Source organism: Lemur catta, chromosome 23 (genome assembly GCF_020740605.2).
Source record: "Lemur catta isolate mLemCat1 chromosome 23, mLemCat1.pri, whole genome shotgun sequence".
Taxonomy (NCBI): domain Eukaryota; kingdom Metazoa; phylum Chordata; class Mammalia; order Primates; family Lemuridae; genus Lemur; species Lemur catta.
Window position 1 is genome coordinate 20,168,265 of NC_059150.1, and position 27,796 is coordinate 20,196,060.

General features: G+C 40.2%; 1 protein-coding gene across 3 annotated transcripts in view; it reads left to right on the plus strand.

Moving 5' to 3' along the window:
- C23H1orf21 (chromosome 23 C1orf21 homolog) overlaps positions 1-27,796 on the plus strand; it is a 220,601-nt gene that overhangs the window by 179,011 nt on the left and 13,794 nt on the right. For all 3 annotated transcript variants that reach the window (XM_045536396.1, XM_045536398.1, XM_045536397.1), the window contains 2 exons: positions 10,674-10,750; positions 18,935-18,995. In XM_045536396.1, the coding sequence (XP_045392352.1) occupies positions 10,674-10,750; positions 18,935-18,995 (138 nt within the window). The remainder of the gene's footprint in view (positions 1-10,673; positions 10,751-18,934; positions 18,996-27,796) is intronic.

The following is a 27,796-nucleotide window of genomic DNA, read 5'->3' on the forward strand; positions in this document are numbered from 1 at the left end:
GTCGGTGGAAATATGGACCAAAAAGGCACGACTGGTGAGGATTCTGAAGGAAATGAGGAACATGTTATCTGAAACCAGAGGAAAGTTTGTCCTTGTTATATAGCAGCAAAAAGCTCAGCTGAATTATGTCCTGTAAGCTATGTGGAATGCAGGACTTGTAAATAATGATATTTAACTGAGATTTCAAAGTGTGGAAAATTACAGGCTAGTTTCTTCTTGCTGCTCATAGTAAAATGTGAGAGGAAAGAGAAATTGAGGGAAGAACTGTTAAAGCAAAAAGGAACCAGGACTTGATGATTCAGGCAATTTTCAGCCAATCCAGATTGCAAAAGACATTAAAACTAGGAGATTCACTATCAGAAAAGCACACTCTGGAAAGAAAGTCCAGGGTATGGCTGGACAACCTCTTGCTAGTTCCTGGAAAAGATGAAAAAGTCAGAGTATTCAGTCACAAAGACGGCTCTTTGAACAGATTAGACATGTGATTTATTCATTTCCTCAGCCATTTCAGCAGAAGCCAGGAATAGAGATGGATTATCCAGGAAAAATCTGTGGAGGAGCCACCTGTGTAACGAATTCCCATGATATATACAGGAGACCCATGAGGTTCTCAAGGATGCCATACTAGCAGAAACACTGCCAGTTTGAACTAAGGGACAGCAAGGGTGCTATGAATGAAGGTTGTCTATTCCCAACATTCTACAAGCAGAAAACAAGCTAATAAACCTACTCAACTGCAAACATGTGCTAGCTACCCTTTAAGAAGAAGGAAGAGTGACTACAAGGACAGAGCTTAGACCCCGAGGGCACAGTGCTGACCCATAGAGGATTATTCCCAGGCATGGAACCTAGTGGAATTTGCCCAGTTAGATTTTGAAATTGCTTAGAATTAGTGACTCTTTTTTCCTCCCATTTTCTCCCTTTTTAAGTGGGAATGCGTATAGCTATTATTTTATGCCTGTCCACCATTGTATTTTGGGGGAAGTTAACTTGTTTTCTAGTTCTACAGGTTCACAGATGGAGAGGAATTCTGTCCCAGGATGGATTATACCCAGAGCCTCACTGATAATCTAATTTAGATGATTTAAATAAAAAGATTTGGGACTTTTGAGCTGAGAAGACTGAAACGGGATTTGAAATTTGAGTTGATACTATAATGGGTTGAGACTTTTAGGGGACCTTGGGATGGATGAATGTATTTTGCATGTGGGGTGGGTATGAATTTTGCAGGGGCAGAGGGCACACAGTGGTAAGCTGAATACTAATATCTCCTCCAAAGATGTTCATGTCCACATCCACAGAATCTGTAAATATGTTACCTTACATGGTAAAAGAGATTTTGCAGATGTGATTAAATTAAGGATCTTGGCATTATCTTGAATCATTTGGATGGACTCAGTATAATGACAGAGATCCTTACAAGAGGGAGGCAGCAGAATCAGAGTTAGAGAAAGAAGATCTAAGGACAGAAGCAGAGGTTGGAGAGAAGAGAAAATGCTACGCCGCTGGCTTTGAAGATGGAGAAAGGGGCCGTAGAATGTAGGTGATGTCCAGAAGGTAGAAAAGGCAAGGAAACATTCTTTCTTAGAGCCTCCAGAAGAAAGGCAGCCCTGTGGACCAATTAGACTTCTAACCTCCAGAAGTTTAAGATACTAAATTTGTGTTGTTTTAAGCCACTAAATTTGTGTTCATTTGTTATAGCAGCAATAAGAAACTAATACAGCAGATTTTCTGGGCATTGAAAGTTTTGAAATTAAAGAGAATTGTGGGTGTGTTCACCTAGTTCAGAAAGGCTAGAAACTGATTCTAATTTTTGACTAGCTTACACAGCACAATGAGTATGAGAAAAAAAATCATGCCTTTCTACTGGATTGTTTAACTTTTTGTTTTTAGCTTTGACATTTGCAGTTTCTCAACTTGGTGAGGAAAACCTGTCAAAATTTTGGTTCATCATGGAAAAAGTTTAGCAATTCTGCACAAATGGTGGGGTTTCTACTTGTTAAAATATTAAAGACCTGGATGATACATTTCTTTGTTATTTTGCTAATTTTGATCAAATATACTTTGATTTTTCTAGCTATATTTTTTCCTACCAGAAAAACCTAGTTTAAAGCATGTTTATTGGTGGTAGCCATCTCTTAAATGCCGTTTCCTAGGGGGAGATTGCATTTAAGGGACCAGGCAGCAGGCACAGTTGATGGTGGAATCCCTAAGATCTTTGGTCATGTTATTATGGATCACAATGAAGGTGATTCCCATTTGCATGTGTTTTGTCTTATTTGATGGTTGGAGCAGAGAAACAAGAAATGGAAAAATTAAGGTGGGGGAAGTGTTTGTATATGCAGTCTTCTGGGGTAAAAAGCACAGATTTTGTCTCTATTTTACTGTGTCAAAGTGGCATTTAGCATAATTTACTAATGCTATTCCACTGCAGTAGCTAACCAAGTAGTTTTATTAATATGTTGTTTTGAAATCTAGACTCTGAATGGCATTTTTGCCCAGTTTAAACTTCCAATAATGTTTTTTTGCATATTCCTATGAAACGCTCATATATTAGTACAAATAAGATACTTGACAAAGTTGCACATCAGACCACACAGAAGGGGAGATCTCTGTGATTAATGTTAGGTAGTTCTGTGATCAAGAATACATACATCTCATGAGAAGTTCTTATTCCTATATATAAATAAATAATAAATAAAAGAATACATATATATTTTTAAATTAGCATCATGGTAGCCATTAGGGCTATCCATAAATATTCCAGTTCTCCTCCTTCCAAGCATAGTAGTATTGTATTTTCTTCACTCTCTTGAATTAAGGTATGGTTCCTGTGACATGCTCTGGCCAAGTAAACATGAGCATTTACCCTTTGCTCAGCTCCAGCCATGGTGTCTGAAAGCACATGTTGACATGGGGCCACCATTAGCCTGAGTCCCCGAGTGACCAGATTGAGCAGAGCCATCCTGCAGCCTGTGCTAGACATGTAGCATGTGCAAGAGATAAACTTGTGTTTTACTAAACTACTGATATTGGGGGTTATTTTTTACTACAGCATAACCTACCCTATCCTAACTGATACAAGCATCTTGGACAAAAATTGAATATGGTTCTTCCAAATTAGTTGGTTCTCTGCATATGTATGGAATAATTATTTCAAAAATTTTGGAGGTATATTATCTTTTTGAAACACCTTTTACTTTAATTCCTAGTGGAATTTATAAGAGTATAGCTTGTTTCTTTTGATTACTGACATGGTGACTATATGACTTTATTCTAAATTTGTTGGTTACAACTCTCTGTTTACTTTTTAAAGATTATTTTTAATGTTTCCAATCTACCTTGAGAAGCAACTTTGTCAAAAATACTAGGTGCTTTAAAACTGATTTGCCCCACTTTATGTTTGCTTAATATAAAATAAGACACATGGCTATATTTTAATTTCTAGAAAAAGGAGTTCCAGAAAGCTGAGAGTTTACATGCCAACTTCCACCACTAAATAATTCTAACAAAATATTAACAATTCTAATAAGCTCCATGGGCAGGTAATTGTAATGGAAATATTGACTTCATGTAATTATAACGATAGTGGTAGCCCAAGCTGTTGAATCTGGCAATTTGAGTCTTCCCATCCATACGTAAACATCCAGAAATTCTGATAGAGCGAAAGTGGCTCATCTGATCACCGTCATTCATCAAATAGAAGATAAAATTCCTTTGTATTAAAATTCCTTTGTATTCGAAGGAGACAGTGTCCTACCTCATGTTTATACCACCTGAGAAATCAAATATAAGATTGTTTTCTTAGAGATTACATCCTGTGGGTTACTCCTCCAAAAGCTGGAATAATTTACCCTATTTATTTTATAGCCAAATGTGGTCCTATTTTTAAAATGTATGTGTACCCCCTCCAAATCTCCTGATTATAGTTTTCAAAGTATTTTTCTAGTTTTCCTGTACTTTCTAAAATGCGTGCTTCAAATGTCTACGGGTGCAGACGTGATATGTGTGCAGGGGCAAACTCTTTGAAAGTTCCTATTTAGTACTTCTGTGTCTTCTCTCTGTGTGGGACCCTCATTAGCAGTCCTGGGAGCTATTACTCTAATCCCCACTGCTTTTCTTTAGGCCTCCAGGTTCCTGCGTCCATCTGGCCCCTGGGATTTCTCTGTAATACAGAACTTTCTGCTGCTGGGCCCCCAAAAAAGAAAATGAGACTCCTCCCCCAGATTTCCAACCCAGAACCAATTTGGAAAGGGAAGCTCATAGGGCCACGGTCCTCTCAGACCAAGTGGGACAAAAAGGGCAAAGAAGTGACAGGAGAAAAGAAGTTCCATCCCTTGCAAATGGTGCTTTCTAGCAGAATCACGAATACGTGCGTCGCTTCCTTCAGTGTTAAAAAGGTGAGATTTGAGGGAGTGCTTTAAAGAAGGGGTCTGTTCCTCCTGGTATTCTCACTTTCTGTTAGGGACATGCCACTAAGGGATTGGGGAGCTTGCAGCAGCAGCAGAAAGGCAGTCAGTTAGACCGTCTTCAGCATCAGAGAACCTAAGAAGAGAGTGACAAGTTTATTCCAGACACTGACAAATAAGTGTGTTGTGTTCATAAAGAAATAGAATTATTCCAAGTAGAGGAAAAAACTGTTTTGATTTTCTGTTTAAATAAACCTGTCACTACCTGACAGTAGTTTGCAAACATTTTTGAGAAATGGGTGCATTTTCCAACTGATGGAGCCCCTGAGGATAAAACAATCGAAAGGGCTGCTGGTCTGCTGGGTCTTGTGGCTGACCCTGAGGTCGGTCTGCAGAGCTCCAGGGCTCAGGCGGAAAACTGCCCTCCGGAGGCCAAATGGGGAAACACAAAGTCTGAAGGTATCTCTTCTCCGACACAGAAGTTCTCAAACTTTTTTGAGCTAAGAATCACCTAGGACTCCTGTTTAAGATTTAGATTCCTGGGCTTCACTCACAGAGACTCACTCTCAGGATGTTTTGAGTGGGGCCTGGGAATCTGCATCTTAACAAGCATTCCAGATGGTTCTGGTGCAAGTGAGGACGGGTCATGAAAAACAAACTGCCTGTTGGGGACCCTTTCAAGTGACTTCATCTTAGTCTCAGTTGGTCTCAGTTTATTTTAGGTAAAGTACTTAGCTTACAAGAGTCAAATAGCATTAAAATAGTTTTTTCTTGCTCAGGGAAACAGTATCTTAGTTACCTCTTCCATCATCTCCCAATTTAATTCTCTTTTCCTATTTCTGGGGCTCCCCAGACGTTGCACGGCTGTCAGCCCCCTCTGTTGAGTCTGCTCCGTCTGAGCTGCTTCTAATAGTGAACCACTCATCGCCGCTGCTCTCCCCTCCTCCTCCTCCTTCCTCCAGCCCTGTTCTTTGCTTATTCCTCTTTTTTTTTAAGTAGAAAAATTTCTTTAAACCTCCCCTTCCTCAACAAACAAATCCCAAAGCAGAAGTTAAATGTTTATAAACAAATATAAAACTGACTTCTTTATGCAAAAGCAGCCAACCAATAAGTTGCTCCCAAGTAAAATGGAAACATTTTACTTGGGAAGCTTTCTGGGGAATATGGAGAAATGTAAAAATAAGCCTTAGGCCAAAGAATTTATGAAGAAGACCCCAAAGGCGATCACAGCAACAACAAAAATAAATAAATGGGACTCAATCAAATTAAAAAGCTTCTGCACAGCCAAGGAAACTATCACGGGAGCAAACAGACAACCTACAGAATGGGAGGAAATATTCACAGGCTACACATCTGATAAAGGGCTGATAACTAGAATCTATACAGAACTCAGGAAAATCAGCGAGAAAAAATCAAGCAACTCTATCAAAAACTAGGCAAAGGATATGAACAGAAACTTTTCAAAAGAAGACAGACTAATGGCCAATAAACATATGAAAAAATGCTAAACATCTCTAATCCTCAGGGAAATGCAAATCAAAACCACAATAAGATATCACTTATCTCCAGTGAGAAGGGCCTTTATCAAATAGTCCCAAAACAATAAATGTTGGCGTGGATGCAGAGAGATAGGAACACTCAAACCCTGCTGGTGGGACTGCAAACTAGTGCAACCCCTGTGGAAAGCAACATGGAGATACCTCAAAGAGTCACAAGTAGAACTATCATTTTGATCCAGCAATCCCATTACTGGGCATCTACCCAAAGGAACAAAAGACATTCTATAAAAAGACATCTGCACTAGAATGTTTATGGCAGCACAATTCACAATTGCAAAGATGTGGAAACAACCCAAGTGCCCATCAGTACATGAGTGGATTAATAAAATGTGGTGTATGTACACCATGGAGTTCTATGCAGCCACAGAAAACAATGGTGATCTAGCACCTCTTATATTATCCTGGATAAAGCTGAAGCCCATTCTACTAAGTGAAGTATCACAAGAATGGAAAAACAAGCACCATATGTACTCACCATCAAGTTGGTATTAACTGACTTAACTGACCAACTCTTAAGTGCACATATGGCAGTAACATTCATGGGGTGTTGGGCAGGTGGAAGGGGGGTGGAGGGGATGGGTATATTCACACCTAATGGGTGTGGTGTACACCGTCTGGGGGATGGACACGCTTGATGCTCTGACTCGGATGGGGCAAAGGCAACATATGTAACCTAAGCATTTGTACCCCCATAATATGCAGAAATAAAAATAAATAAATAAATACAAACAAGCCTTTAAAAAGTTACGTTTTTAAAATAAATGAAGTCCACAGTGAGACACCACTACACACCCACTGGAATGGCAATAATTGAAAAAAGACAATACCAAATGTTGGTGGGAGGATGTGGAGAAACTGGAACCATCGTGCATTGGTAGGAATGCAAAACAGCACAGCCACCTTGGAAAACAGTTTGGAATGTTTTTAATAGTACAGCATAAAGTTATTATATAATCTAGCAATTCCACTCCTAGGAAATCTGCCTAAGAGAAATAAAAACATATGTCCACACAAAAAGACTTATATGTGAATGTTCAAAGCAGCATTATTCATAATAGCCACAAATGGAAAACAATGCCAGTGTCCATCCCGTGGTGAATGGATAAACAAAATGTATATCCATGCATTATTTAGCAATGAAAATTAATGAAATACTGATATATGCTACAACATGGATGAGCCTTAAAAACATTATGCCACGTGAAAAATGCCAGACACAAAAGGCTACATATTATATGATTCCATTTATATGAATCTAGAAAAGGCAAATTTCTAGAGACAGAAAGCAGATCTGTGTGGTTGCCAGGGCTACAGATGAGAACAGGGATTAACTGCAAATGGTTATAAGGAAACTTTTTAGGAAGATGACACTGTGTTAAAACTGGACTGTGGTGATGATTGCTTGGTTCTGTATATTTACTAACATCATTTAATAATATAGTTATTAATATAATGGTAGAATTTTATAGAATATAAACTTTACCTCTATAAATGGCTGTTAAATATTTTTTTAAATACAGCATATAGCGTACTTAAATAATCGATAATTCTTTTCCATGCAAAAAAGACAGGCACTATAGCCAAAGTGTGGTCTGCAGACCCCTTGGAAGTCCCTGAGACTTCCTCAGGGAGCTCTTGGAGTCATTTTCCTAATAATATTAAATAGTAGGAAGCTACTTGCCGTTTTCACTGTGTTGACATTTGCATGGATGGTGCAAGAGCAACAGTAGGTTAAACTGCTGGTGCCTTAGCCTAATTCAAGGCATTAGCATCAAACCCTATTGGTAGTTATCAAATTCTCCACCACCATGGACTCACAGTAGAAAAATAAATCCATTTTCACTTACGAATACCCTTGATGAAACAGTGGAAATTATTTCATTTCATTAAATCTTGTGTCTTGGTTGCATATCTTTTTAATAGTCCATGTGATGAAATGGGAAGTACACATAAAGCATTTCTTCTGCGTACCCGAGTAAGATGGGCATCACAAGGTAAAGCACTTCTGCAGCTGATTGAACTGCAAGCTGAACTAGCAGTTGTTTTTTATGGAGCACTATGTCTACTTAAGAAAAAACAAAAACAAAAGCCTGGCAGATATATTATGGGTATTCAGACCTGGTATTTGGCAAATCATTTTCTCAAAAAAAGAATGAAGGGAGCCTGTTACTTTAAGGAAAATAATAGACAATAATATTTGTTGCCAGTGATAAAATTCAAGCTTTAAACGAAAAACTAGAATTTTGCAAAAGTTTTACCTCCCATCATGAGATTGATAGCTTCAGTCAAGAGTTTTCTGGTAAGGTGGATGGTGAATTTAACAAATGTGATTTTCTTCATATGACATAATGAAATGAGCCAAAATTTGGAGATTATAGGTAAAAGGGTCTTGATACTAAAATTTGAGAAATGTTGGCCTAGAGGCTAATAACATGGACTTTGGAGCCAAACTGCTTGGTTTCAAATCCCTGTGTTACCACTTATGATTTGGATGGTCTTAGGTAAGTACTTCACCTCCCTCTGCCTCTGCTTCCTCATCTGTAAAATGGGGATAAAGATGGTACCTATCTCACAGAGGTATTATAGGCATAAAAATGAGTTAATATGTATAAATACCTTTGAACATTAAAGTGAATTAATTTATATAAATTGCTTAAAATAGCCCTGACTTACAGTAAGTGATCCATGAGTTGGTATTGGTCTTGGTGAGTGGTAATTTACAAAAGAAGAACAAACACATTATGAATGCATGATAGATTTTTGTAATTACGTATTTAGACTGGGAAATCTGCAGCTGCTCTTGCTCCTTTTGCCTCTGCCTCACTTTTGGCCCTGGGTTTCCACACCTGAGTGGTGTGCAGCGGAGGCCTTGCTCTCTCTCTCCTGCCCGTCCGTTGAGCCCCTGTCGTTTGGGGGTTCATTCTTTACTTAGCAAACGAGAATGGGTTTTTAAGAAAGATCTGGTGAGGCAAAGTGCTTTTGAAGGGTACCGTTTAACAAATTGAATAGAAACAACCTGCCATTGTATAGCATTGGTATTCATAGAATTAGAAATCAATTTCCTGCCTCCGAAATGCTTAAAATTGCAGTCTATCATTTTAAGCTCAGAGAGTCTGGGAAATTATGTGAATAGAGAAAAGGGATGAGGGTTTGTCCTATCATTCCATTCTCAGGGTTTAATCTAAGAAGACATAAAGTTTAAAGTAGAAAATGACCAACTTGGAAGGAATTTATATCTTCAGTCCTGCAGAGAGACTACATTTGTGCCATTTTTACCTCTAACTTCTAAGGGGAAATCGTTCACTTGTTGACATTGTTTATTCATTCACCAGTATTTGCCGAGTGCCTCCCATGAAGCGCCCAGCCCTTTGCCCCATGGACCCCATGGTAAAGAGAGGATGTGGGCCCTGCCCTTCTGGAGCTGGTGCATTAAAATTTTCTAATTTCTCCCCCTGTTTTGTAAAAGATAAGACAGTTTGTCTGCTATTCCCTGACTTGACTAGCAGAAAGAACAGTATATACTTTGCACTTCTTAAATGTTCGTGAAAACATTCTTAAGTTTAATGTAAGGTAAGGAAGACAAGATAGTCTGCAAGAGAATTATAATTATTGTCTTTTCCTAGAAGAACACAAACAAAATTGCCTTGTTTTTTCAGAGCACTGATGTAATGCAGATAAGCTCATGTTTGACAGTTAATAACAATCAACCGGAGCATGTAAATCATTGTAGTTTCACTGACTTAAATGGCTTCCGCTGTCCTAGGAGAAATATCAACTCAAAAGAGTCCATTTGGGGGCCTGTTTTCTGTGTCATCTTACGTCACTCTGCTGTGGTGAGGCAGTTTTTATTCCTTGCCCTGGACTTGGTCTTTCATCATGGCCACAGCTCAAGTTCCTTGAATGTATATAGTCACCTATTAAATAGGTTTAGAATGATCTTCCCTTTCCATTTGGGGATATGTTTTATGGGCAAATTATAAGGCACCTTGAATATCTTTTTAAAGATAAAGCTGTGAAAACTCAGAACAGTAGTAGTATTGGGATAGAGTCCTTACTAATATACTGGCATTTTAAGATGTGAGAGTATTTCTTTCCCATGTGGCTAGTATATTGGGAAGAAGAAATTGGGTCAGGCTAAAAGCCAAAAAGAAGTGTTTCTTGAATACAGGTTAGTACTGAATTTTATTAATTTGATTGAATTCAATCCCAATATTTATTGTGGACTGGAAATATTCATTATTTTTAGGCATGTTCCTGTCCCTGTCACAGGTAGGGTCTTGGGTAAACTATGTCTCAGTCACTGCAGTTTGTCTTTGGCAAATAAAATGCATGCAAGTCGTTGAACCTGGGCAAGTACACAGTGGCTGCAATTGTACTGCGGCTACTCCTTTTGACACTGCGTCCTCTGTCCTTTGATTAGAGTTACTATTAAAGAATTAAATATTAACTACACATTGTTTTCTAAACAGAGTCATAATTGTTATAAAGCTGATTCCTCTTTTCATCACAATGGTCCAAGTTAATATGTTTAACAGGTTCTACCTGTAGCGTGTAACATCTCTGCAAGGACTTATGTCCCTGTGAGGTGACCAGCTGTGGGATAGGGCCCCAGACAGATCTAACATTTCTGTGATGAAAACTCATGCTATGATTTAATTGTGAATTCTAATCTTGCCTTTTACATGTGTGTGTTTATGTGTTTCAGGAAAAAAGTGCCAGCTCAAATGCAAGACTTAAAACTAATAAAGAGGTTCCGGGATTAGTTCATCAACCCAGAGCAAAGTAAGTTCTAGTTCCTGTTTTCCTTATACAGTCGCCCCTCCATGTATCCATGGATTCAGCTTCTGCATATTCAACCAACTGTGGATCAAAAATATTCAGCAAAAAAAATAATTCCATGGAGTTCCAAAAAGCGAAACTTGAATTTGCCACATGGCAAGTACTGTGTTGAATTCCTGTGAATGAATGGATGTGTAGACATTGTACTGGTATCATAAGTGATCTAGAGACGATTTAATGTATACGGGAGGACGTGTGGGGGTTATATGCAAACACTACACCATTTTATAGCAGGGACTTGAGCATCTGCAGATTTTGGTATCTGCAGGGGTGTCCAGGAACCAATCCCGCACAGATCCTGAGGGACAATTGTATTGTTTTCAAAGGTAAATATGTTTTCAGAGTGAGTTCCATTTTGCCTACAAGATAACACAGACATACTTAGTAATTGAGACAGTGTGGTTTGGTGTAAGAACAGAGTAAAGAAGACAGATATAATACCTGGCAAAGCTGACTGCAGGCCAGTTAGAAGAAAATGAGGATTATCACTATGACCATGGGGTAGGGAAGAATTCTGAATAAGACACAAACAATGCAGATCTTAAGGAAAATTGTTAATTAATATGACTGCTTAAAATTAAGCACTCCATAAGAGAGTAAAAGATCATAAAATGGGGGAAGATATTTATAATACATATAATTGACAGTAGTTAGGTTTTGAGAATATATAAAGTAATTCTATGAATCACTAGGTAAAAGACAGGGAACCCATAGAAAAACCGACTAAACATATAATCCACCATTTAACTGAAGAGGAAACACGAATGGCTAATATATATGAAAAAATGCCATTTCACACCACCAGACTGGCAAAAATTTAGAATTGTAACGGCACAAAACGGAACAACAGACACCCTTAACCCCTGCTGGTGGGACTGTAAACAGGTACAATCTGGAAAATAATTTTATTATCTAGTAGAACTGAAGCTAGGCACACTTCATCCCCAGCACGTCCACTCTCGGGCATGTACCCTCGAGAGACTCTTGTAACATTTGTACCAGGAGACATATCTTGAAATGCCCATAGCAGCACTGTTTACACGCGTTCTCAGAGCTCTTGAAGGTCAAACCCAAATGTCCATCAAAAGTATAATAGATGACAAAGCTGTGGCATCTTCCTATGATGGGGTGCAGAGGGAGTGGCACTGTGTGCGTACATGTGGTTCCATTCATATAAAGTGCAGCAACAGGCAGAACTGAGCAGTGTGTCGTGCACAAGTAAACAGGAAAACAATAAAGAAAAGCAAGGCAATGAAAAGGCGTTGAATTCAGAGTAGTGGTTCTTCCTGACTAGATGGAAGATCATGAGACCAGAGGCTCTATTTCTTAATCTGGGTGGTAATTACACGTGTTCCTTTAATTATCATTATTCAAAAATGCCCAAATAACATTATATGTTTTCTATGTGTTAGGTTTTTCACAATTGGAAAGTTTAAAAGAACATAAGAAAAAATAAAAAAGTTTTTAACTTAGAAAAAAAAGATTGTATCCCATGAGGATGTCTATAGTACCTAGTACATTTCCTCATTTATAGTAAGTACTTGAAAATACAATTGCTGATTACCAATAGATGACCATCCATAAACATTTTATTTAAAAAGTGAATGCATTTGAAAAAGTTAAAAACAATAATGAGTAGTTTTCTAGCTTGTTCTAGGACTGACTCCACTTGGATGATAAAATGTACTTTGTGTGAATTTGAAGTTATCGTTTCCTTTTTTCACAGAGGCTCTGTTGTCCCAGAGGCTACAAATCTCTATTGTGGCGTCCACCTAAATGCAAACAAATTCTCTGAGGGTACCAATGACACTGGTACATTTGACACTGTCATCCCCCACCCCAAAATAAATTGGCCTATTACATAGATGTATTAATGGCCCCATAAGTCAAAATCATTAGCAGAAGAAGTTATGTTATCTCTGGCTCTTCCAGAAAATTGAGGCAAAAATAACCTTCTTCATAATCGCTGTAACCTGGCTCAGTGTCTGTGGAATTGCTTCGGACATGGCCTCCATAGCATGGCACTTAGGATACCGCAGGGGTAGGTAATAGGTTCAGTGATTTAGTTGTCACTTTCAAAGAAACCTGGACACTTTGAAATCCACTTATCATTTACAACGCCAGTGTAATAATGCATACAATTTTTTCACCCTTAGGTAAATGTTGTGCTATTACCACAATCTTCCCAGTCCACTTCACTGCTAGTCACTTCTATCCACTTTCTCTACTTTTGGGGACAACAGATATCTGGTACAGCCAAATTGCCTTTTCATCCAAGCCATGTCAAATGTGCTACGTTTAAATGCTTCCCTTATCTCTGAATTATAAGGGGAGACTGAATGGAGGAGAATTTCTCTTTTCTGTTAGAAAAAAATGCTTATTTAACTTGGACACCCAGAAGCAGCACACTTCACAAACTGGCATGTGCTGAAGCTTTCAAAGAAGTTTATTAAATTGGTTCATGTGTTTACATTAAATTGTGAAGAAAATTCTCTGTTTTCCACATAGCAGTGTGCTTGCGTGTGTGTGTGTGTGTGTGTGTGTGTGTGTGTGTGTGTGTTTATTTTAAACTGTGAATCAGAACCTTAGATGCTTGGAATTCAATTAAGAAATCTTCCTGGAGGGCCAAGAGAAGAACTTTACTTTTCCTACTTGCTGACCTACAGGATCAAGGCAACCAGCATTTACTATATGGAACTACAAAATAAGATAATTCTTTTTTCCCCATGAGTAGAAGGACAATCTCACACCATAAAGGCAGATAATCCTCACACCGTCATTTGATGCTACACGTAGAGCACATTCTACTGGCTTTGTGATCTCAGGCAGGTGACCTAATGTCTTTGAGTTTCATTTTTCGCAGAGAAGAATGGAAGTGAACAATCCTGTCTTACAGAGCTGGGGAATAAATGAAATAATGTCCGCTCAGTGCTTATCGCACTGTCTGGCGCTTGGTAAGAGTGCCTTAATAATTAACAACCCAAATGCCCTGTAACGGGAGGTTGGGGAAAGGAACTACACTACATTCACACAATGGAATGGTTGTTAGCAGTTTATACAAACGTACAGCAGCAGTGCACAGTGCGGGGTAGACCCTAGCAATATAATATTAGAAGGAAAGAGTAAGTCCTGAAAGATCACGAAGAGTGTGATGCACTCTTTATAAAGTTGAAAACACGCTTTTTTGGGTACAACAAGGGGCCCGTTTGTTGTTCTGTGGCGATCGTGTCTTGCTCTAACTCTGTAAACCTATATCTTGTTCCTGCTCTATAATCCTATCTTTCTCTCCTCAATAAAACTCATTTAGTGCCTAAAAAAATACAAAGTTGAAAACACCTGAAATAAATAACTGCTCTTTAAAGGCACACATAGAGATGCAGTAAAACTACGTAAAAGGAACGCGAGGGAGTGACGGTCCCGTTGGGTTGAGGGGACACACAGGGATGGAGTGGTGGTCAAGGCCTTGCTTTTGTTTTGATTTCCTGGGTGCTTATTATACTATTTTTTAAAAATCAAAATAATTAATGAAATAATTAAAAGTAAGCTATGCATGAGCTCCTAGTAGGAGTCTGTCACAAAATGAGGATCAGGATAAATCTACTTCCCTGAGGTCCAACTGAAAAAGAATAATGATCATAAAGAATAGCTGGGATCTGAGTCCAGGCCAAGGTTTACCAAGAACCCACTGGGTAATTGAACTTCATTTTTGCAAGTGTAGGGGAGGCAGAACTTTACCTCTGCCCTCTCAGGGTTTCTGCCTAGGACTGAGAATTAAATTGACATAAGACAAATTAACGGGAGAAAAACATACAGGTTTTTACGTGTACATGGGAGCCCCATAGGAAAAGACCCCAAGAAGTGACAAAAACCACATGCTTTTATACCAGGTTGAACAAAGAGAGACAATTGTGGAAAGGGACCTAAAACATATGGGGAGACCAAAGGAAGGTAAGAGTTATTTTGGCAAGGGCTGTTCGCACAGAATTCCTTTGGCTCCGACTCCCTATCTCTGGTGGTGAGAATGTCTCTTTCCTCCTGGTACAGAGAGGGCACCACTCACACGGGAAGTTTCTCTCCCACCTTCTGGAGAAAAGGGGGTCAGAGTGCCCCTCCTACTCCTGCCGTTTTTCAGTTGCCTTTAATTCAAAATAATCCTTATGCCAAAGTGATTTTGGGGTGGCATATTGTGCCATCCTTTATGAGTAAAATAGTAGGGAATTAGGACTTTGCCTCATATTTTTGTGTTTAGGTTTTTATTATTTGGAAACTTTATTTTGTTAAGTCTCTAAAAGTGAAAGCCATGTATCTTAGCTGTAAAGCCCATTGTGCCCACCGTTCATTAATTGGCTTCCTTTGCGTAAGCTGACAGTCCTGGGAAGAATGACGTTGCCAGTGCGGGGTTAACTCATGGGGGCTTTGCTCGCACTAACCAGGGGCCACCAGAGGGGCTCTGGCAGAGCATTCCGTTTCCCAAGGCTGCGTTTTAGTTATTAGAGAGAAATAGGAAAAACCGAAATTGTTGAGCTCTGTTCAGTAAAGTAGGTACCACTGTACAGGCTTCTCTGAGTATACGCTAGTGAATCTTAGCAACAGGTGTTCATCCTCGATAAACTTAAGTCACAAACAATTCCGTGATCCCTTTCTAATATCTCGAGGAAAGACAGAAAGCCAGGGAGCCTTCCCTCCTCCTCTCTCCCTCGGTCAGAATCACCAAATTGGGCCTCAGAAAGGATATAAGAATTGAGCCGTTACCGAAGGACAGTTTTTCACAGTGCAGCGGCTTGTACTTTTGAAGGTAAACAGTTGCATTGATGCCACTGTGTCAATAGGGTTTCCACCTGGGAACAGGGGACCCGTGCTCATCCAGGCGGGAATCAGCTGATGGGGGTCATTTATTTCATTAGAGTAAAAATTCTGTCTCTGGCTCCTGGTGAAGAGATTTCTGTGCTCCTCTGTGAAACTAACCCATGAAGAACAGAGGAGTAAGCCTCATACTTTCTGATTACCCCAAACCTGAGACGATGCACAGGTGACCAGGATCTCCGGCGGGCACTTGCTTCTCTGGCAGTATCTGCCACACTTGCAGTGGCAACAGGAAGGAGCCTGCCTGGTGCATCAGGCTTCGACTGTAACAACTCTCCCTTCCATTCAGTCTTTTACATCTAACACAATCCATGGAACACATTTCGAGATGGCAAGAGAGTGGCTCAGTCTGGAGTGGGACTTCTCGGTGGGTTATGAAATGCAGCAAAGACAGGCAGGGAGGGCTGTTCGAATACTCTTAGAGGAAGAAAAAGCAGGGAGCATTTCCGTGTCATGGGGCGATACAAAGCTGGAACCACCGAGAGTTTTGTGCTTGCTTCGCCTTATATGCATCCCGAGGTTCCTGGCCGGCACTTTTGGTCGCAAGCTCCCGACAGGGACCCCCGAGCTGCAGTAAGTGCATTTTTTTTTTTTTTTTTTTTTTTTTTTTTTTTGAGACAGAGTCTCACTCTGTTGCCCGGGCTAGAGTGAGTGCCGTGGCGTCAGCCTAGCTCACAGCAACCTCAAACTCCTGGGCTCAAGGGATCCTCCTGCCTCAGCCTCCCGAGTAGCTGGGACTACAGGCATGCGCCACCATGCCCAGCTGATTTTTTCTATATATATTTTTAGTTGTCCAGATAATTTCTTTCTATTTTTAGTAGAGACAGGGTCTTGCTCTTGCTCAGGCTGGTCTCAAATTCCTGGACCTCGAGCGATCCACCCACCTCGGCCTCCCAGAGTGCTGGGATTACAGGCGTGAGCCACCGCGCCCGGCCAGTAAGTGCATTCTTGATCACAGAGATGGCAGACACATTTGCAGAGTTGCTTTTATTAATACTTAAAACTTTACCTCTCATCCCTCTGATGTGCATATGTATGAGTACTAACCAAACATTGCTGTTTTCATGTTGTGGTATTTAAATAAAGGAGGTAATGGAAGTCAGTATCAACCACAGACTGCTGGTGCGAGAAGGGCCCTCAGAGAGTGCCTGCGGGTTTTACGGATGAGGACTCCGAGGCCCTGCCCATCACCCCTGCTAACCAGCTGTGCCGCCTCTGTGAGGGGTCATGAACTGCACGAATGTAAATAGTGAGCACTTTGTCAATTAATTAACAGCTATTCCAGGGAAACCATATACACACACAGTTTATCTATCTAGTTGTCTATATTAAGATACCTGTATATCTTCATGCCTTTCCTACCGGGGCCCCAGAGCTGTCCAGCACCCTGCTCTGCTGAGAGCTTGGCCAAGAATAGGGAAGACGCCCAAAAGGTGCGTGAGCAGCAAAGTGGGTGACGGAGCATTCACGTTCTGCACCCACAGGAAAGCCCCCAGGCTCTCCCCGGAGTCTGCTGATGCTAACTTTAGGCACAGCTCTAACAGACTGGGTTGGCTGAGCTATTTCCAAGCATGACGTAGAAGCAGCAACTGGGAAGAGTGCTGACAGAGGACTGAGGCCACGGTGACAAGAAGAGATGAGAGCAGAACTTCAGCAGCGGGCTCTGGACCGAGGACGTTCTGCTTAGAGAGCGCCAGCTCTCCCCCTCCTCGTGGCTCCGGCTGTCACAGTACCACGGGAGAGTATGCAATTTAAGATCGTGGGACTGGCCCCTAGTTATTAAGTGAAAGTTAAATAACGTTTGTGAAAGATCTTCTATTATAAGGCTATGCAGTTTAGAAAGATTTAAATCCCCAGTGGCTCAAATAAAAAATGTTTTGGTGCCTAAGTAAGTAAAGCCATGAGCAACCTGGGAAAACTCAGCGACACAAAATGGATTTTCTGCCCAGCATTCTACGGAGAAGAGAGAGTTTAATGTATTCTGTCCTCCCAGGTTCCGCCTTGCCCTCCCAACCTGCCGCAAAAGAGGGCCTGTTTCTAAAACAGAATATTTTCCTTATTTAAATGATCATATAAAGGACAGCAAAATAGCGTGATATGTGTGAAAGTGCTTTGTAAACTGTGAAAGTTGATTAATGGTATCAGATATTTACTTCATGTTTTTTTTTCCCCCTCTCAGAGCTGATGATACCATTGTGCTCAAAGATTTTAAATTTTGGTTTTTTACACAGGGGAGAACCTCCTCTGTCTGTCACAGGAAGACTGAAAGGTTTCAGGTCACTCGTGCCCCTCCCTGGGGCCCCTAAAACTTAAGGCATCAGGCTAAGGGGTGTGTCACATGGTCTCATCACACTGAGACTTGAAGCCCACCCCAGAGCCATCCTCCAAGCCCCGCCCACGGAAGCAAGCGCTAGGCACTAGCAGCAACTGAGAGACACACGGTGTGGTGCATGCGTCTGTCACCCAGCAGACTCAGCCTCCTTGGAACAGCCACAGCTGTGTGCTGGGTAGAAACGACTGTCACGAGACTGTGTCACTACGGGGCCCACACTGCCCCATGCCCCTCCCATCTGCGATTCGTCTCTGCCTTCCTTACCTTCTTACGTTTCGTCCCTGCCAACCCTGTCACCAAGCAGGCTGTCGGATGGTACAGGACAAGCAGAAAAACAGGGCCAGTGCTCCTCAGACATGTTTCCTGACTTGCTCCCACATTCCAGTGGAATTTCAGTTTCAGCAAATGGGTGTATTTGCTGCTGCCGGTGCAGAAAGCGTTCATGGCGACGCCAGCTTGTTTGCCACCGGCCCACACCTGTGCAGCCAGCGGCGTTTCGTGCCGATGCTGACCACCTTTGTAAAATACGCATTTCCATACAATAACTAGGACGAATTTTCTGTTTCATGTTACACACAGGCTTGAAATATGCCATATGCTGCTTGTGCATGCTTTTTATTTTTGAAATCACAAATGAGTATCTGAAGGGAAATTTGGCATGCAGTTCCCGGTCACATCACTAGAAATAGCACGTGTGCATTGAAAGGAAATCGTATTCCTTAAGTCATCGGCTCTAATAGACTGTTATGAAACACGTTTGCAGGATCACTGTAATGACGTTTATCCTTAATATAACTTCAGAGTATTTCAGTGGAAAAATCTGCAATCAATAAATGTCTGCCCCAAAGTTTAGAGACTCAGCATTTTTCAAATGAGGGAGCCAGGGTTAAGCAAGCACTGGAGTATGCACTCAACTGCTCTTTGTTTTTCAGCATGCACATCTCTGAAAGCCAACAAGAATTCTTCAGAATGCTGGATGAAAAAATCGAAAAGGTAAGACGTGAAATCAATGAACTCCATGTTTCAAGGGAAATACACCAATGGCTTCATATTTTAAGGCAACAATATTCTTATTGCTAGGTTTGAAAGTTATTTTTGGAAGGGGTTAAAACAAAAGTCACCTCCCTTCCGAAAACAGTGTGTGTGAGAATGTTTAATATAGAACAGAGCCTCCCAGGATCCCGGCCGCCCTCGCATATTAAAGCCTGTAAAGTCGGAGGGAGAGTAAGAAGCAGCCTCTGCCTAGACAGCTCGTTCTTAGCACTGCAAGTCATTCTGCGTCTCGTGCCCTGCTCTGACCTCAGACTGCAAGGAAGCCTTTAATCCCTGCCAAAACCTGTCAAGGGCCCACTCCATGCGTGGCACTGCTGTCAGTTCTTTACAAACATCTTGCACCTGTTTCAGTTAATACTTACCTCAGAGTAATAGCTGTGAATTATCTGCATGTTACAGACAAGCAAACCGGGGTTCAGAATGCTTGGGTAACTGACCCAGATTTGCAAGGTTAATAGTGGACAAGTTGGAATTCCAGGTCAGGTCTGTCTGACTCCAAAGCAGTATCTCCAGGTTGCTTCTCTAGTAGTGTGTGCATTTTTATAATGACAGTAAGATATCCAAAGTTGATCCGTATGGAAATTGAACCCACAGTTTTGATCTCAGAGTGCCACATGCTGATCGACTGAGTGAAGAATGAAATAGGGTCATAATTAAGGGCTTACATACCTGTAGAATTTAAATTCATCCTGCAAAGGGGTGAATTTTAAATGTAAAGTTATAAATCTGAAGATGATAATTTCTGTATTCTGAAGAAGAGTAAAATCCTGAATTCAGAGCATGTCACACTATGATTAAGTCATCACAAGCCGATTTTACCTTCAAAATCTTTTTAGTTTTAATTTTTATTTCTTTTTTACTTTTTGTGGCTCTTTTATCTGAGCATGTCTTCATGGGTTCTTAAGTTATGATACATATCACTCCACGGAAGATAAAGAAGGAGGCCACAAATTTGTCAGTATTTTAGCAGGAGATCCCACTTTGGGGTGGACCCCCTGAAAGAACAATTGTATAATCTTCTAAGGCGCCATTAAAAGACCAGCAAATAGCACTGATGTGAAAAACAGAGATGGGTAATGAATTAAAATGATAGTTTATAGTGTTCCCTGGCTGTGCATAAATAAATACTTATTTAAAGTATAATGATTTTTTGATTTTCAGTGAAATTTTGACTTATGAGTGACTTTTTAGGTTGGAAATTTCACTTAGGAACAGTTACCAAGTTTCACGTTTTGGTTCAAAAGCTGTTAAACTTGTCGATAACATTTTGTTTTAGTAAAGACAAGCATAGAAAGGAATACAGGCTGAGTATCCCTAATTTGACATCCAAATCCTCCAAAATCTGAAACTTTGTGAGTGCTGACATGATGCTCAAAGAAAATGGTCACTGGAGCATCTCTGATTTTGGATTTTCAGACTAGCACTGCTCAACTGGTAAGTATATAATACAGATATTCCAAAATCTGAAAGCATCTGAAATCCAAAACTCTTCTGGCCCCAAGCATTTCAGATAAGGGATATTCAACCTGTATTTTCTTCCCACTGTAATGGCGAAAATCTTTTCTTTCTCTCCTTATTTGGATTTTTCCTCCCACTAGCTTTTTGGCAATAAAAAGATCTGCTTAGTATTTAGGGGTACACTGTAAAAAGTTGAAATGTGAATTTTAAGTTATCTTTTTTTAAATTTTTATCAGTTTTTTTTTTAATTTCAGCTTATTATGGGGGTACAAAAGTTCAGGTTATATATATTGCCCATGCCCCCCCATCCCCCCCTAGACTGAGCTTCAAGCGTGTCCATTCCCCAGACAGTGGGCATCGCACTCATCGTGTAGGTATACACCCATCCCCTCCCCCCAGCCCCCATCTGTGTCCGATACCCAATTGATGTTATTCCCAAATGTGCATTAAGTTATCTTTTTAAACAATATTTACAAACCCTGGCAAGGCATTTAAGATGATCTAATCTCTTTCCAGTGTATTTCCGTAATTGAAATTATGCCTCCTCCTACTCAAAACTGAAGTTCATTGCTCCCACCTAAAATCTGATAGCCCGTTTCCCTTTTGCATCCAGGATATAGAGTGTGATGTGTTTAGCACAACAAAAACAAAGTTTATAACTTGATCATTTGTTAGATGGAAACTTCCTTGGACAAAGGAGCATTTGTAGATTCGACATAAACAGTGTTCTCACTATTGAATATATTCATATTCAAAGAAGAGAAGAGCTCTTATATAATCCCTGACATGTATCCAGTAGTAGATTCCTTCGGGGTATTTTTTATCCTCTCTGAGCCATGCTTTCCTGTTTCTTCTTTCTTAACTAAAGTTCATCCATCTGAATATTTTGAATGTGCTATCCTGTGTATCATTTAAACATTAAGCCTCCAAAATTTAAAATGTTCCTTCTTAATATATGTTTGCTTAATGTAATCTTCACCATAGTTTATATAACCAAAATTTAAAGTTGGATTCTTCCAAATTGTTTTCCTGGTCATTTACCATTGCTAAATATTCCTTTGGGCCAGGCATGAGGCCCGGCATGAGGCCCAGCATGAGGACAGCCATAAATACAACTCAAATCTATCATCAGGTTTTAGAGGGTTAACTGGAAAAAAAAAAAACATTAAACTCACCTAGAGCTTCATGCTGAGAGATTGAGTCATGCTGAGAGGTCTTGAGTTTTAAGATTTCACCTCTCCCAGAAATGTCCAGAAATTCCCTTTTTCCCCCCTTAAATTGATAAGAAGCAAAATTGACTGAACCTTGTGAAGATGCAAACCTGCCCTTCCTTGACACATCCTTTGCATTTATTGGATGTCTGTAGGGCCTGGTTTGTATTTGCCTTCCAACCTAATTTACCTATGGATACCAAAAAAAATTTATGCTCTGTCTTCCTTAAAATAGATGTAAAAGCTCCATTAGTATACTGAAACTGGGACTGTTAAGTGGTTTAATATTTATAGTAAAGCTCAATTTGGATTTATTTTGGACTCTTCGAATTCAAAGGTTATCACAGTGCAGAGCTGCAGTTTACCTTTGCATCACAGTTAAACAGGTAGTTTTCTAAAAATTTAATGGTGACCCCAAAAAATCAAGTAGCAAAAATGCAATTTAAGAAAAATAATAATAATTCAGCACCTACTGAGTACCAGGCATTATGCTAGTTACTCAGGATACAAAACTAGGTAGGAAATATGGGATACAAAATAAATAGGAAACAGTCCCTTGCCTTGACAAATTTAATTTTAAAAGTGATTTTTTTAAGAATGTCATTATACTACTGATCCAGGAGTTCCTCATCCATCACCACCATCCCCACCCCGCCTTGCTGCTATCACTGAGAATCAGCTTCTCCTATACTGAACACAAGGATTTGCCTCCTGAGTTGGTTCAGGTGTTGGAACTTCAGGTCCATTAACAAGGCAGCTGTGACAGCTCCTAGGGCACCTGGCATCATTTCACTGTGCTGGCAGGTGGGAGCCACGACACCATGCTACATCTGGAGGTGACCAAGAGAGAGATGTTGTCGGGAGAGCAATGAAAGTTTCAAGGAGCTTATGATCTGTGTTTGATTTACTTTTGCTTTTCCTTCTGGAGAGTAAAAATACTATGAACCAGTGGGAGCCTCCTCGTGTATTTTTACCTCATTATTTTTCCCCCTTCCATCTAACCATAATTCCATTGGAATCTGTAGTTATCGTTGTGCCTGACAAGTCGCAGGCTGGTAGAACCCTATTTGAAGTGCTGGCATTTGCCTAACTTTGCAGCTTTAAGAAAGTGAGCATTTGCTGCAGAGCAAGATTGTGATTTTGAACTCTAGTGTTTCACTGTATCTAGGGAAGAAAGAAAGTATCTAGATGAAAACTTGGCCTGTGGGGAAGTTTCTGAATATAGCACCAAATGCAGGTAACATCAGGTTTGGAGATATGCTTTCCACCATGCATTCTAGTTTATTTGTAAGAAGCAGAAAAAGTAAGTACATTTTTAAAGTATCTACAATAATAGTACCTTCTACAGTCAAAAACAGGGATGTATATTTTACTTTAGGAGGACATAAGACCTCAGCTAATGACCTAGGAGTCTTTTGCTCTCTCGAAGAGAAACCTGAAATATTAAATAAAGAATGTCTCAGGCCAAGGCCATTTGCATCTGGTTAGTTTTTCTAATGCAAGGCTTCTTAAACTTTGTTGGGCCTTGGGCATCTCTTTGGAATCTTCTAAAAGTTATAAAGACTCCCCCTATAAAATTGCATGTAATATCATATACACAAAATTTTTAAGTATAAATTTCAGGATTTTATAACTCCATGGAGCCTGGCCACGGTTCGCAGGCAAAGAATGTGTTCGTTTCTTTATGATGTATTTCATTGATGTACTTCTCTCAGATTTGAGGCCCAGCTGTACCCATGAACATGTGTGAGCCTAGCTAGTGACCTTATTGCATATATATCACTGACTTTAAATTACAGGATTAGGAAACTGAGTGCAGGTGAGTCCACACAAACCCATTCTCCTTCATTTCTTTTTTCCCTCCTTTCTTCTTCTCCTTAAAAACATAGCTCATAGCACTCATTAAGGTGAGCCATCAGCATGCCTGCTGTATCTTGCATATTCCTGTATGATCTTGAGGCTCTGGCTCTGTTGACTGGAATTATTCAATGTCATATTTTTAGGAAATGTGTGAAAAAGAGCAGTATGTGAACTTAAAATCAGCTGATTTTAACAGATCACCTTTCTACCGTTTTATCTGTAGACCTCTACATGTATTAAACAACAATTTACACTTCGAAAATATCTGGGTTCCTGAAGTAGCCTGATTTTCTGTTAATCATACCTCAGCTCAGCATGACCCATGGTAATTACTCTGTGTCGAGACCAGAAGGCATTTGCTTTTCATCCGGTGAAGAGAATGACTTGTGCATGGTTACGAACTGTGATGTTGGGTTCTAGGTGTAAACAGTTCCTGTAGTAGACTGTTCACCCTCAGCATTGCCATGGAATCAGATACAAAGTTTGGCAGGTGCAGTTTATGTGATGGGTTTTACTTTTTGGCGGTGTGCTTAAAGTCCTCCTCAGTGCCTGCCAATGTTGAGAAAACCTGGGATGGTTGTATCAAATCCTAAAGAATGTCACATGGCCTGCCCCCTGAGTGCAGGGGAAGTCCTGTCATGTTCCTCCTACCCAGCAGGTTGTCACTTTTCATAACAACCAAAGCCTTCAGCACTGGCAGAGAGATGCTCTTGCTGTCGTGTATACTTTGGAAGTGAGCAGGGCTGCCACTCTCATTCCGTGAAACAATTTCTTGCTCCATGGTAAACATATTATAGCCTTACTTTTGCTAATAACCAAACCGTTCCTTGTGTCTCCTCTCTCTTCATCGCCTTGCCTTGCCTTCTCTCTTGCCAGTGTGTACCTTTCCTCATTTGCCAGCCAAATTCAAGCCATAATTACAAAGGGCAAGCACGTGACTCATCCTGTTTTGTTTTTATCCCTACTGCACAGCTTTACGCAGATGACTCCTAAACATCATGATGAGGCAGGAACCACTGACGAAGTGTGAGCATCCACTCTGGGCTTTAGGATCGTAGGTGACGCAGTCAAGGAAAATGAATCAGGCAACAAGCCAAAAAGAAATGCAACACATCAGCCTCTGCTCACTTTCTTTTTTCTGGAGGGCTTGATTTTCAGCAAGTTCTTGAGGGTCTATCAGCCTGGTTCTTTAGAGAGCAACGAGAAGAGGAGAGTTCAGGTTCCAGAGTGATACAGTCATGAATGCAAATGAAAACCATGCCATTTCTATGCATGAGGCACAGTGGACAATGCTCTGAATGCAACCGCAGTGTGAAGCACAGTCAGTGAATGGTGGCATTTTGCCAAGGGTGCAAGTATTTGGACAAGAGAAGGTGACCCAAAGTCACTCAGGGCAGCAGAGACAGGGATATTAGTGCATCTCAATCCCCTGACTTGTTCCCATCTGGCTTCTCCTTTCTCTTCCTCTTCTTTGTCTATCCATCTCCCTTCCTCCTCATGGCCTTCCCACTTTCTGGGCTCAGCAGCCGTGGGTGTTGCTTCAGCCCTACAGATAGCACTGTGGGAGAGAGGGTGCCAGTCTTGGTAACTGTTGCTTTATTATTTAAGAATATCTAAAAGGACTCAGAGCATTAAATTGACAGCTCCTAAGGATAAGAATTGGGTCTCATTTGTGTTTGTTTCCTCAGAACCTAGCACAAGGCCTGGGACAAAACAGATGCTTAAGAAACTTGGGGAATGAGTGCATGGTGCAGATAAGACCACTGGGCTTCAAACAGAGACAGAACCGTACAGAGGCAGGAGACGTGATGAGAAAGACCCCTAGAGCAGGGGACTCAGCATGACAGGAGGTGCTTTTAACAACTTGGAGCAGCATAGCAGGTTTCCAGCAGGTACAGTGCCAGATCACTGGATCAACAGAGGTCTAGGGAGGGGAAACGGCACAGTGCAGGAGAAAGAGGCTGTGCTTTGTAACTGGGCCAAAGCTAAGGACTGGCTCCAATAGCAACTATGTGACCCCAGGCTAGTTGTTAAACTCTGATCTTCAGTTTCCTCACCAATAAAATTTGGGTAAGAATACTAACTTGTCTGGGGAATTGAAGAAAATAGACATAGAGTCTCTAGTAGAGTGTTTGATATGTTTCACATGCTCCATAATTGGTAGCTTTTATTTTGGTTGAAGTTGCCTGTATCCATATCATCAGGGCTATTTACACAGGAAGGATTTTGGAGGAGCTTAGACTAAAACTGAAAATGCAGAACTTATCAACCTGGATCTTGCTTGAGCAAGTGCATTCCTTGGTACCAGTGCCTCCTTGTGAATAGAATATTAGAATAGGACACTTTCCAATGCAATGGTCCACCTTCCTCCTGTGTGGTATAAACGTGTTCAGCAGCTGGATTCTTGTGAACATTATAGAGCCATTAAATAACCTGTGCTAGCTTTTGAGCTATGATCACAGAATGAGTCAGTGAGTCAGTGGCATGGGTACAGCTGAGTCCCTATATATATTTTTCTTGTTTGGAAGTTTTATCGTTTTTTAATTCTTGTGAGGTTTTTGAAAAACTTGCTTTCATAAGCCTTTTTAAAAATATTCATTAGTACCAGCCACAAAATGCTTGTAACAACAATAAAAATTAGGAGACGAGACTCTCCACAAAATCATAGAAATGGTAAAACTGACTTTTTAAATTCATTTAATAAGCTTAAGTTGAACGTGTTCTCTGAACTCAGAAATGAGCCAGGGCCATGAGAGGTGCACAACAAGGAATTAAAAATGGGCTCCTTGCCTTTAGAAAGCTTCAAATCTAGAAGCATAACGTTTTGCGTTGGAAGGGACTTTAGAGAGTATTTTGTCCAATTTACCCCCAACTTTTTCATCTCCCGCTAAACAGAACCCTCCATAGCAAAGAGTGAAACATGCCCGTTTATATCAGTTGGGAAGGAATTATGAAGCGTATTATGTTCTATGCTTTTCTTGAAAACTTATTTTGAAGTATCTTGGGACTTCTGTGACTTTATTCCTCCCTTTAAAATTCTACTGAGTGGAGGCACAATCTCCTCCATTCCTAGAGAAAGCGTTCTCAGAGCAGACATTTGTTGCCTTCCCTCACTTTAATTCCATTTTTCTAAGTAGATTCAGAAAACAGTATCAAAATATTTTAAGCTCATATTCTCAAAATTGATTGTTGGAGGGTTGCTCATACCTTGCCTGTCTTCTGGGTTCTTAACAAATTGAAAATCTGCACAAGGAGCCAGGTGAGTATCATAAGTCAGTATCCACCTTATTAACAAGCGGAGTGAGTCCCAGGTGCAGATCCAGAACTAGTCTGGAATATATTTGCAACACTTAAAACATGAAAGGGATTTGTGGCCAGAATATATAAAGAAGCACTATTGATACAAGCCAGTAAGAACCATCAATTTCACTGCTGGTTCTGTATCCTTGAAATTTCCTTATATGTATATAGTGAAGTTCACTGCAACATTCTGTATTCAACAGCGAAAAAACTGGAAGCAACCTAGGTGTCCTCCGGTGGAAGAATGAATAAATAAAATCCTCTATATTCCTACGGTGCAATATTATGCAGCAGTTAAAAGAAATGCACCAGGCATATATATAGCTGCAATTATAGATTTCAAATCATATTGTTAAATGAATACAGGAATATGAAAATGATAAAAAATTGTATGGTACCATATTAATTATAAACACAAAAATACCATACAGTATTTATAGATGGACATTCAACAAATATTTACCAAGCACCAGCCATATACCAGGCACTGACAGACACACAACAGATGTATGTGCGTGCACACACAGAGTGTGGTATGTTTTTACATGATATATCTATAAATGGCATGCATTTATATCCATTATATATTTAAACATTGATCTGTACATAAAACTGTAGTATATTTGACATAGTATCAATATGATATGAATATTAATCTAAAATGATACCAAATACACGAACACACCAAAACCATGACCATTGCTGTGCCTGGGATGGGGGGAGGGGAATTTCTTAGCAGCAGATGTTACAAAATATTGCAAGTTCTTATGTCTGAATGATGAGAATATATAGTGTTTCTTACATTCTTTATACTTTTCTGTATATTTTAAATTTCTCAAAATCACAGGATGTCCTATGAAAAGAGGAATATGTTCATGACATCATTTCAAATGGGGAGGGAACAGATTACGC